This window comes from Helicoverpa armigera, chromosome 3, assembly GCF_030705265.1.
Source record: "Helicoverpa armigera isolate CAAS_96S chromosome 3, ASM3070526v1, whole genome shotgun sequence".
In the NCBI taxonomy this organism is placed as follows: domain Eukaryota; kingdom Metazoa; phylum Arthropoda; class Insecta; order Lepidoptera; family Noctuidae; genus Helicoverpa; species Helicoverpa armigera.
Window position 1 is genome coordinate 2,503,427 of NC_087122.1, and position 12,517 is coordinate 2,515,943.

Genomic DNA, 12,517 nt, shown 5'->3' on the forward strand with positions numbered 1-12,517 from the left:
CCCATTAGCATTAGAGTACCTTGAACAAAGAAGAGGTCAGTCACCACAGTTCGTTGCGCAATCCTTACGGACAACATCAACCTTTTTGTTAACGATCTTTTTTTAAGTGGCCTTATTAAAGAGGTTCCTTTATACCTGACCATAGATAATGGCTGCTATGGTCGCACGGGCCACGGGCCACACTATTCTTTTCAATGTTGACTGATTAATGGAGATAAAAGTGGTTGACAAACTATTCTTATGAGGATGAATAGAATAGGTACTCTCCGTCGTAAATTTTACTCGAACGAAAGAGAAGCTTAGAAGCTGAAAATTACGTCATAGAGAACATGAGACCTTTCACGCGATGCTCAGTAGGTGGCTATTGTTCACAGCTCCGAATCTCTCTGTTATCATGAAGGTGTAAATCGGCCCTAAGATATTTATGATAGCCATAGAGAATAATAACATCAATCACGGCATGCCACCCAAGCGCCGAAATGATTGGTTATGGTAGAACCGTGTAAGATAAGCCATTTAAATCACTTATCGCCAATTAAGCTCGGCGTGAAATTACCGCGAGCTTTCGTTACGTTTCAAAATTATCGATATCTAAGTATCTATAGTTACTCATCTCTTTGCATAATAAAAATTTTTTAGCTCAATTATGGAACCTGATACTCTTAATATGGTCTTAATATGGTGAGTGAGCTTCACAGGTGAGGACATCTTCTTCCTAAAAATAAAACGAAGTTTTCTAAATTTAAATTAGGCTATTTCTTTGAATACAAGGCCGGCCGCGTGGGATAGAGATAAAAACTAAAACCTACATGGTTAATAGAACCGGCCAGTGATTCACGTTGGTTAAAACTAAGGAAAGGAAAAAAACCGGACGCAACTTTTTTAGTTATGGTACCCGAATTATGCTGTATTTCGTAACTTGTAAATAATTGATTTTGTGTGTAACTTTTGCTGTATTATGATACTGTCTTTAATCAATATAATGCTTTGTGTATTTTTTTAAGGTAATTTAATTTGTATTACGGTGTAAGAGCTCAATGTATCTATAGGAACCTACCTCTGTATAAAATGGTTTACTATGATAATGGTATAATCTAAAGCACTTCCTTGTATCAACAAGTTTTATAAACGACCTAATACTTGACCTGGCTTTTGTTATTTTAGTGTCAATTTGCAATTATTAAAACTGAATGTTGTATAATCATGCATTATTCACTTATTTTTCATTATAAGACTTTCATTATAATTCGTAGACATCGCAAAAATAATATTAGCCAGGCTTGAATTCAAGAGTTTTAAATTTTTATTTATTTTATTTTATAGTAATAATTTTTATTGTTATATATGGTAAGTAAAAGAGTTGTCTATAAAAAGGAAAACGATATTTTATACAAACCCTTTGAAGAAATCATTTATCCAACTAATATGCAAGACTAGAATTAAACGAAACAGGTGGTAACTATAACTTTAATTTTAAATAAAACCTTATTTCAATAAGCATAGCCTTTCTTTTCCTCTCTCTTCAATCCTAAGTACCCGAGAAGACACCAGAACATCGTTATGAAGACAAAACCTATAGAATCTTGGAATATGAAGTCATTGACGTAACCATTTTCTAAGAGCACTCCTGCGCCGTCTTTTATGCAAGTTGAAGTTTCATTTGATGGACAATCTGAAACACAAGAATTTGATACATATAATGTTATACGTTATGATGGTCAGACGGTCTTATAAAGGTCGCCGGAAGACGCTGGATGCAGGTCGCCTCCAACAGGTATCTGTGGAGATCTAAGGGGGAGGCCTATGTTCAGCAGTGGACGTCCTATGGCTGAGATGATGATGATGAATGTTATAGTGCGATGTTTTAGAGTATAATTTTGATAATCTGATTTGTCATTTAAATATTTTTCAGTGAAGTATTCTGGTAGATATTTCTTAAGGCTCCAGCAGACCGGATGCGTATGCGTAGACGTAAGGTTACGTAGCCTTAAAGGCTCGAGCAGACCGGATGCGTGTGCGTAACCACGCGCGTAGTCACGCGCGTAGTTACGGCGTAACCATGAGTTGTAATGTATGGAAATGTATGAGACAGGCCACACCGCTTGCGTAACGTAGACACGCGCGTCGTTACGCAAGCGGTGTGGCCTGTCTCATACATTTCCATACATTACAACTCATGGTTACGCCGTAACTACGCGCGTGACTACGCGCGTGGTTACGCATACGCATCCGGTCTGCTCGAGCCTTTATTGTGTTAAGTTAGCTGGCATATAACAAATAGTGAATTTGAGGTTGACAAATTTCACCAGGTGCATTACTAATTTGCGAAGAAAATGGTCACAGAGAAAAACGTACACGTTATGAATAAAGCCTAAAGAAGAAGAATATTTTTTTTAATCGAAATTAAATTAAAATATTAGTTCTACGAACCTATTTCAGAACAGCACAAAACTAGTTTACATAATATGCCTTAATCTCTTTTATGTTAATTCAGTAACGCTCTAGTCTTAAAAAATGTATATTATAGTAAATCAAATTCTTTGTAATCATTTTAATAGCTTGTTATACGCATCCATTTGTGGCATGAGAAAATATTGAATTATTGATATTTAATGTTTATTATGATTTATATTTATTCAGCCTTACTTATAAAATAATAAGTTATACTTAAGGGGTGTTTAAGAAAAAATCTTACTTATAAACGTGGCTGAAATAAATCATTTTCTTAGCAATGTCTTAAATGAGCTGTCAAATTAAGTAGCCTCACACCCTTGTTTAACCCGCTAATTAGCAAAATGGCTGGATTCTTACCAGCTGATTTTTCATTTCCGGTTTATTGACAGCTCAACTTTTTAATTTTATATTTTACGGATGCCATTGTTGCCATTACACAACGTTTTGATGACAAATATTTTTTTAAGCTACCAACATTCCGGTAGTGTTGAGAAATTAGTATGTTTTTATGTCATTATCTGTTCATTACTTAAGACATGCTTAAGCAACGTTTATAGGTCAAAATAATTTAATCACTACTTAAGGCTTTAAGTAGTAATTACTTAAAACAATGCTTAGAAGATGATTTGTTGATTTTTATAAGTAAGGCTGATTATTTATAGCTAACTAACTGACCATGACAGACCATGGTCTTTTTACGTATATGTACCTACTTATTCTAATACACTTTAAGAAAAATATAACTAAACAGTGGGATGATGAATAGAAGACCCACAGTCCTGTATAAAATGCTTTTTCTCATATAAAAGGTTCATATAATTTATTACTGTTAGACACAAGGCCGGTTGTATCTTTCACCATTAATCTTAGTTCTAAGAAGCGCTTCAATGGAATTGACAAAGTTAAAGATTGGAACTCTACGGTTTATTTTTAATAAAATAGCCTCTTTGTGCTCTAAAGTTGATTAAAAGAGGTGAAGGACAAGTCGTGTTAATAGATCTCCAACATGGACGTAATAAAATTCAGTTGCTTATTTTGTAACATTGAATGCCGTACAAAATACCTATAACCATAATCGCATACGTACTTAAGGTACTGAAAACTATGCTCTGCTACTTTGGCTGGCCATGCTTAGTTTTGAAATACTGGATGCAGAATTGCAGAGCGTTTAAATAGGTATGACACACAATATACCAAAGATTCATTATTGAAATCAATCCATTAGTTACTCACCTATAAAATCAATCTGTCTCCAATAAATATTGCTGATCGAATCCATAGCGTAGTAGAAATGCGATATGTACTTCACAGGGTAGATCCAAGGAGGTAAGGATGATAACCTCAGGAACGCTCCTGACATTAGCAACAGTGGTAAGTCTACGCAGGGCATCACATCGCCTATGATGCCGGTGGAAGTGAAGAGAGCTGCCATGCCAAGACCTGAGGGACATTCGTAGAAGTTTTATTCGTAAAGTGCAGTCTTAAGGACTGAAACTTTTTCTAGTGATCTTTAGACCTATAAACCTATCTACATCCATGTTTGTCTTTTTCTGTAATTACAAGCGCGTTGGAATAGGCGATTCAGAACGGTGGAAGCAGCTAAGGACGACTATAAAGGCGGTTTCCGGTAACCGAGCTTTTGGTTTTTAAAAGGTTTTTAAACCTAATGCAGTGAAAATCTGCAATTCCTTGATTCATGAATGCTACTTCAGAAAATATGCTTTAAACATAATTCATTAAACACTTATTATCAAATGGTCAAGAATTTAAAAGGTTAATGCCCGATTGAGGCCAAGGGATTAAAATAACATGTATGTGGTACGCGAAAGAAAAAAAAAACGTTCGTCAGGTGAAATGTAAAAAAAAGTAATAGGCCTCAAGATGTCAGTTGTCACTTCAAGTTAAACCAGTCATTGATCTTATGGTGTGCTAAACACCATACAAACCAGTAGGCGTATAGAATATAGTAGTAGGTGTAACCAAACTACGTAGCTTACTTACTATTTGCATAAGACCTCTATAGAGGTAGTGATGTTCAATTAAGGGAACTGGGTCGTATTGTTACTGCAATGCATTGTTCGTTCAAAGTCAGTTAAGTACATCTTACGAATCGAAGATACACCCATTATAAGCACATTTTTTGCCCGATTTTGAGCCAGACAAAATTAACTTTGGGGTATACAAACATTCATCATGTTCTGCCTAGCTTTTTCCCACCTAAATTGGGATCGTCTTCCAGTCTAACCGGATGCAGCTGAGTACCAGAGTTTTACAAGAAGCGACAGAAGATTACATATACCTGTCATACCAGAATTAAGAAGGTTCTATAAATTAACTCACCATAGGCAACAGCAGGTATTGAGCTGAGAATCAAAAGGACGATGAACTCCGTAGCTGTCAATATGTAGTTAGGAAGGTCTACCGCTAAAGTTGAGATGGAGACCAACGTAATCGGCCATATTATACAGCGAGGCACCTGTGGAATAATATCAAAAGGTAAGTAGTAAGTGACATGGTAAGTGCGAAAGATTGACAAGTTCAGACAGTAAAAAAATTGCCTCAAGCAATCAGCTTAAACCAGTATTTGATTTTTAATTGAGTACCCAGTAAATATTTTAGAGACGCTAGTTGTTACTACTTCTGCCTTAAAGCTATAAGTTTTGAATATTTCAGTGCAGTATCTTTCGGTTCTTTTCCAATGAGGACAAGAAAGTGAAGCAAAGTAGAATATGGTGCTACAGACAAAATGGTACTCTTTATTAGAGGAACACAAATATAGGTGACACCGTAAAACAAAATACTCACAAAACTCAACAACCTAGACACAAAATAAGCCGAACACTTATAAACGCCAGCCTCTCTCTTGAACAAGGATATTTCGTACTCGAACGCATAGAGGGCGCTGTAGGAGACCCCGAAGGACACCTCGCTGGTGATGAGCCAGAGGAAGCCGCGCATCGCTTGCACTCCCAGCTGGGTGGTGCCTGATGCTCCTCCGTAGGCTACGCAGAGGACTAGGGATGTCGCTACCTGTGGAGTTTACAAATAGGTATGGCATTAGAGCCAGTGACACCTAATATTCAGGACCTTTGAGATGATAAATTCGAGATTCGAGATAATAAAAAGGTAATTAATGAATATTTTCGTATCTCTATATTTTGTTTTAGAAAGAAACACCACACTATAAGTTTTGACTATTGAAGCTCCCACATAGGTACTTTTAACAAGGTTTAAGGTTTAGGTACATTAGAATTTGTTCGCAACAGAAAGGAATATGAATTGCAATCGCTTAAAGAATCATTTATATAATCTGGACTTAAATGGTCTTAAACTACAAAAACTTAAACATGTGTCAAACACTTGTCTAAAAAAATTTAGCTGAAAAATGGACCTTATTTCAACGTCATAATTTGTCATTTTTTTTAGGCAAGTATTAAACTGACGTTTAAAAGTTTTTGTGGTAAGACGAAAAAATCGCTGCCTTGAGCAAACCTGGTGATTAACACTCATTCGTTCTTTATATGAGGAAGCCACAAAATATTCTTAAAAGTACCTACATGATTTGTGTGCAGAATCAAAACAACAGACAGCTATGCATATTTTAAAGAATAGAATTTAATATTTTATCTATTTTTAATTAATTAATTAAATAGTTTCTATGTTAAACAGGTGCAAAGTTCTTGTTTTGTCTAGTAAATTCGATGTGTAACTATGAGACCTTGAACCTAGCTTTTTATTATATTAATATTTTAACTACGCTAGACAACTTACCACGGATATAACCAGTTGTATAAGTTGGTTCTTTATTTCTCTCTTCAGTGACAGAGACAGCCTCCATAACAATAAATAAACTTGTTTGAACCAATTTCGTTGTATGCTGTAATAATATAAGATAAAATTAAAATAAATTCAAATTGGAAATTAAAGTTCTTGATTTAAGGAAGATTGAGGAGTTAATGGTTTCTTAATATTTTTTCTGTCGATTATAATAAGAAAATTATTTTGTTTAGTGTGAAACATAAAATATTTGTTCTTGTAAAGCGCAAAGTAAATCATTTTGTTTATAGTGACTTCTGTTCGAAATCATTCCTGACTTTGACTGTCACTTAGACATGCGACATTTCCGTGTCATAAAAAAATAAGGTACTACTACGATATATCTCAAAAGTTAATACATGCACATTTTAAGCGGCATTTAATTAAAACTTAAGTAATGTGAAACATCAAAGTTGATAAGCAAGATGGATTTTACTATAAGAGGATGTTCTAATGTATCAAAAAGCCAGAAATATTATGTAATTTACATAAGAAACAGGTGTGGAAATATCTCGATCGGTATGTCGTCTAAAAGAATTTTAGTACTTATTTAAAATTCTGGAATTCAGTCCAAGGTAATAACTTAGTCTTCCTAGACAGATATTGTATCTAAAACATTGAATATTATTTACGTGTAGGTACGTAAGTAGGCGATTTCACTGCTGTAGTTTTTTTGTTATTTCATGTAGTATATGAAACCTAAGTTTCTCCTATAAGTCGCAACTTTACCATTAACGTATTAGCATTTAAATAGCTAACAAACCTTTAACCGCTCATCGTCATTGTCCATGGTTTCACCATAAATAAGAAGACCCACATACAAAACCTCCATACAAATGACCTTTATGGAAACAAAATCTCAATCGGCCCATCTTTATAGTTCAAGATACTTACGGTCTATTATAGTTATGTACCAAATCGGGTCGTGATGGGTTGTCTACGTCAACTGCCAACCGGTTTTGGGATAATTCTACCAGTTTTTCAACGTTCGTGTTGGAGTTTGACACCGCTCTTATGTAGAATTCTGCCGGATTGTAGTTTAGCGGACACCGTAGGCCTATGCTGGAAATTACACTTTTATCAGTAAGTTTTAAAGCTGTACAAATTGTATTTAAAAATCGATTTCAAATTATGAAATGGTTATCGAATACTAATAGCATATAGAAAGCCACTTCTTCTTCCCAGCAAAAACACATAGGAGGTAGTGAAGGGTGGGTGTTTTGGGGGCTGTCTTTTGTAAATGTCTGACTTTCGAAAAGTGTTGTTTTGCAGCCTAATTTGAATAAATGACTTTTGATTTTGATTTAATGAAGAATCCAGTCAATTCCGAAAACAACGCAGGTGCATTAATTTACAAATTATAATTAAAACATAAAGGCGACTAAAAATATAAGATACGTAATTTGTCTATTTTTTATATCTTTAAATTGACATCCAGCTCAATAAGTCCATTAATTTTATTAGACACTCCTATTTGATATTTAGATTTTTATAAATAAGAACAACGGGCTAATTATACTTGTGTTCTAGGTAGGTATATGCTGATCATAAACATTGGACTGATTAATTTACGACCAACATCGCACCGGGAGTTCTGCAATTATCATGTTTTAGAAATAATATTATAATATAAATGCATTAAAATTGCCACAAGTGTCTTTCCTTATATTCATAAAAGCTGTGTTTTTGCAATAAATTCGTCGTGAATTTGCATGCAGACAAGTAAACAATGGATTTGTAGTCCAACTATTGAACGTCTGATGGTCGAAACGATCGTAATTCATATAAAATGAAGTTTAATTTTGATGTTATGAAACAATTTATAAATGTTAGCATTCCGCAAACGTTGTTGTTGTCTGTTTTAAACTTTGACTAGTTTTTAAAGTTGAAATGGTGTTAATTCAGACCTTTTATTGTGCTTATAATTCGATGAAGACAAAGTCAATACTTAATTCTTTTTTTTTTGCTGGGAAGTTTGTTCTTCACCACTTCTTCTTCCCAGCCATAACACTAGGAAGTGGTGAAATTTTGGGGGTGCTGTCGTTTTGTATTATTTGACGTGAAAAAGTGCTAAAAACTAGCCTAGTTTCAATAAACGCTTTTGATTTTGACTTTGATTCAGTAGTCATTTCAAGTTAGACGATTGAGTCAAAATAAGAGCCTTGACTTTCCTAAACCAAATAAAATTAAGCCCATATATTTTTATTGTTATAAACTTATAATAAATGATATTATGAATAACAATAATGTCTAAATAACAACCGAAACCAAACTAATAATGACATAATGTAATAAAGATGAAATATAACAATCTGGTCCATTATATCTGTCTCGGGAGTGACGAAACAGATTTTAGTATAATTTATTTGATAGTTCTGGCTTTTTCGGAACGGTAGGCGGTTATAACCAGAATTCCTTTAAAGGTAGTTGCTTTTTTACAATTTATTTAATATTCATAAGCGAAAAAGACAATTTTTAGTGCGGTAGATAAGTTATTTTTAGTTTTTTAGTGATACAACAATTTTGCTATCACGATTTCTTAGGAGTGTCTAGTTATGTATTTGAAATTCTTAGAATGAGTAGTCATCAAAGTGGGGTCAACTTTTAATATGTAAATCTAAATATCATTAGTTAGGTATTGGTAAACACCTTACACCTATGTATAACTTTGCTGTTTAATATTTTTTATTTCCCTAAATCGCTTCTAACAGTAAAAAAAATCATATTGCCTGATAGCTAATTATTAGGTACGTATCTAAGTATCTATCCTATCTAAGCATGTATTCTATGAATATGGAAAATCAACTAGATACTTATATATTTAACTATGGCAAAGAAAATAGTCTAAATTAGAGACGATTTTTTTTTTTTGATTATCACCATTCCAATTTTCCACTACCGCATGACTAATCAAATTCTAAACACAAACAAAAAAACAATCCAAACAATTGCACATACCTCTCAAACGCATTACTACACTCATCTTGCGTCCCATGGAAGAGCAATCTTCCCTCAGCCATCAGTAACACAGAGCTGAACTCCTTAAACAGGTCACAAGAAGGCTGGTGGACCGAACAAATGACGATCCTGCCGGTTGTGGCTAGTTTCTTCAGAACAGCCACTACTAGGAGTGCGTTGTAGCTGTCTAGGCCGGTTGTGGGCTCATCGCAGATTAAGATTTGAGGGTCTGATAGAAGCTGGAAAAGAAGAGCCTTTTGAGTAAATTGGGTGATTTGTTTGAAGGATACAATGAATGCTTGTCTCTTTTATATGAATAAAACGAATGATGAAGCAGTCTTTGAAGTCATAGAAATATCTTCTTGTCTTATATAATTGTTTTTGAAAGTCGGTCAAAAATATTCCTTGCTTCATAAAACGAAGAGGCATACTTGAAGAGGCGTAGTATCCTCCGAGCCCACATTTTGGTTGTTAAGCAACTCATGATAAAGCAATAACATTCTGAATAATATTTTTGTTAAAGAACTTAGCAACGATTTTCTTTTGCTATAGTTTTCTTACCGTGGTAGCCAATGACAGTAGTCTCCTTTCACCTCCTGACAATCCACCAACAGGAGTGTTGACATGGGGCTTCAATTTGAATTCTTCCACCAAACCATTCAGCCTGGCTTTGTTCCTCAAGTCCTTACAACTGCCTATTTTCATTTCTGTCTGAAAATCATTTCAATCTCACAAATAATCAGGTTTTTCTATTAAAATTGACCGCAAACCTAGGACATAGATAAACTGCATCAATTCTAGATTCATTAGTCAATGTTACCATTACCATTAACTAACCTTACACTTATTCGCAATATAATTTCTCAATGTACCTACAAAAATGTACAAAGATGTCAGCCAAGTTATAATATTTTTACTAAGTGACAAGACATTTTATCTGAATATAATATTTTGGTGAGTGTTATATTTTCAGTGACTTTATTGTGATCGAATTGTGCGAACAAAAGTGTTTGTTAGTGGTTCCATCCATTTGCCAAAATCTGATTACGAAAATGCCCAAAAGCGCTGAAACTGTACCATTAATCATATCATCGCACAAACCCGCTTCCACCTTAGCATTTCCCTCACTCCCCAAATATCCCGACATTCAAATAAGGAAGCTATATCATAAAGTCTAACTGACCATAAACACCAAATGCTCCATGACGCTGAGGCCGTCCATGAAGGTTTCATGTTGAGGTACGATCTCCACCGCGCCCTCGCACGCTTTGACATTTCGCGCCCATAAGGTCACTGAACCCTCTGATGGTAGCGTACATTTTCCCGCCAAAGATACTAGGAATGTTGTTTTTCCGGCTCCGCTGAAAATTAGAGTATGTTAGCGTTAAGTTGAGTGGGTAAAGATTTATAATATTGACGATATAATATTGTCAATTTCACTGCTCCAGAATTTTGGGAAACTAGCTAATTGAAGTTCAAAATAAATAATTTTGATAATATATTTACCTTGGTCCAATAATAGCTGCAAATTCGCCTTGTCTTATTGATCCTGAAACTATAGAAAGCAAACTTTTATGAACATTGAGCTGTTTGAAAATGCATCTGCTAGACTGTATGTTTACTAACACACTAAGCCAGAATAAGGTAGAAGGAAGTTTCTCAATTATAAGGTTTTAAAGTTCATTTCACTTAGGTGCAGACTTATCCAGAGGCAAGTCTTAAGTAGATAAGTAGAAAAGTGTCAAACAATGGAACATCACAACAATATAATGAGTTTTCAAAAGGCATAGAAGTTTTATTGTGGAAGAATAAATTGTAGTGCAATACTTACCATTATTAAGAATGACACTCCTACTCTTAGTAGGTTTCCGTCTCCACCAGGACTTTTCCTCTGGTGTCCATACCTTGAGCCCTTTAATTCTGATGACCACATCATTTTCCACGGGCTCCTTATCATACTGCAAACAACACGGTTTATGTTCTACATTTTACGTGACAAATTAATGACACAGGATTTACTTTGAAAGATAAAAATGTGTATTGCACTCATTACCACTTTTAAGGTTCAATAAACTTAGGTTAGTCTTTTGTTTGTGTAAACGCAGACACCAGACAGGTACGATGGATTTCTATAAGCGATCTATCTGGTGTTTTGCTATTAGAGATAAATCTACTTTAAGGTATATACAACTATAGTAAATGCATTTTTTTGGGTACCTATAGATGATTCCGTTATGTTGCAGACATTGATTTACAACGGAATAGATTCGATCATCGAGTCCATTTTATAAATACGTCACTTAGAAATATGCGTGCAAGATATTTATGTAACAGTGTTGTTAAACAATCATAATATTAATAACCTTCCAAAAAAATACAAAGACTCTTCAAAATCACAATAAAATAAATAAACACTAACATACCAAGTTCAACTCCATTTCACTCCCGACTAAGAACTAAAAAACACTGAATAATCACTAAGAAATTTTAATTAAGTAACATAATTATAGAATCTAACCACAAAATGGTTGCAACAATTAGCGTGAAACACATTGAAATGAACGATACGAATGCAGTAAACAGAGGAATCATTCTACAAACAGATAAATAAGATAAAAATAAGACATCTTGGTTTATTTGTCGAGACTCGGCTGTATGTCCTCTGACAGATAGGTATACAGATGTACGTGTAAGGTACCTGTATATTTTATAATAAGTAGGTATAGTAAAATGTCTAGTACCTAATCTATTAATTTCCACTTTAGTTAGATTATAATTTGAAATAATGAGGTAATTAGAATCGCACTTTTGCCTTATATTATTACTATTGCCCTCTCTCTATCTTTACATACAAATACATGATGGGATGTATGTACATACTATATACATATGTGTAAACAAGTCCTGTTTTTTTTTTCTTTTTTGGTCCTTATCGGTCAAACGTTTGTTTTTCAAACATAATTATGGTTACGCAGTAAGTGGAAGGCCTTTCGATGCATATATGCCTAAACTGAAATTCAAGACGGTTCATTTATTTCTTGTTTTCATAAAAAATATACATTGGGACCATAGAATATAGAATTGACGAAATGGGAAAATGCTGTTTTTCCTATGTTTTTTTGATAACCTTAATTATTAACCAAGCAGCTTAGTAGTATCCTACAAAATAGGAAAAATACATTATTATCAAAGTTCGTGAAACTTGTCTCACCTAGTGACCTAGATATTTTAATTAAGAAATAATAACACCCATCTAGATCCTGAAATTGATACATAGCAAATACAGTTG

General features: G+C 34.2%; 1 protein-coding gene across 1 annotated transcript; it reads right to left on the reverse strand.

The window, feature by feature from the left end:
- Positions 1 to 1,453: 1,453 nt before the first annotated feature.
- LOC110383842 (protein white) lies at positions 1,454 to 11,912 on the reverse strand. The gene is made up of 12 exons (XM_064043526.1): positions 11,652 to 11,912; positions 11,060 to 11,186; positions 10,735 to 10,783; positions 10,412 to 10,589; positions 9,790 to 9,939; positions 9,229 to 9,467; positions 7,165 to 7,332; positions 6,226 to 6,331; positions 5,260 to 5,484; positions 4,795 to 4,930; positions 3,688 to 3,894; positions 1,454 to 1,672 (listed from the first exon to the last, which is right to left on the reverse strand). The coding sequence occupies exons 1-12, from the start codon at positions 11,664 to 11,666 to the stop codon at positions 1,491 to 1,493; spliced, it is 1,782 nt and encodes a 593-aa protein (XP_063899596.1). The 5' UTR covers positions 11,667 to 11,912; the 3' UTR covers positions 1,454 to 1,490.
- Between the last annotated feature and the right edge of the window lie 605 nt (positions 11,913 to 12,517).

Bases quoted from the DNA above. Each gene is read 5' to 3' on its own strand.
- LOC110383842 (XM_064043526.1), bottom strand. The intron at 10,784-11,059 runs GTAAGTATTGCA...TGCTTTCTATAG, and splicing joins GAGTGTCATTCTTAATAATG to TTTCAGGATCAATAAGACAA. The intron at 4,931-5,259 runs GTGAGTATTTTG...ATTATTCCACAG, and splicing joins TGTCTAGGTTGTTGAGTTTT to GTGCCTCGCTGTATAATATG.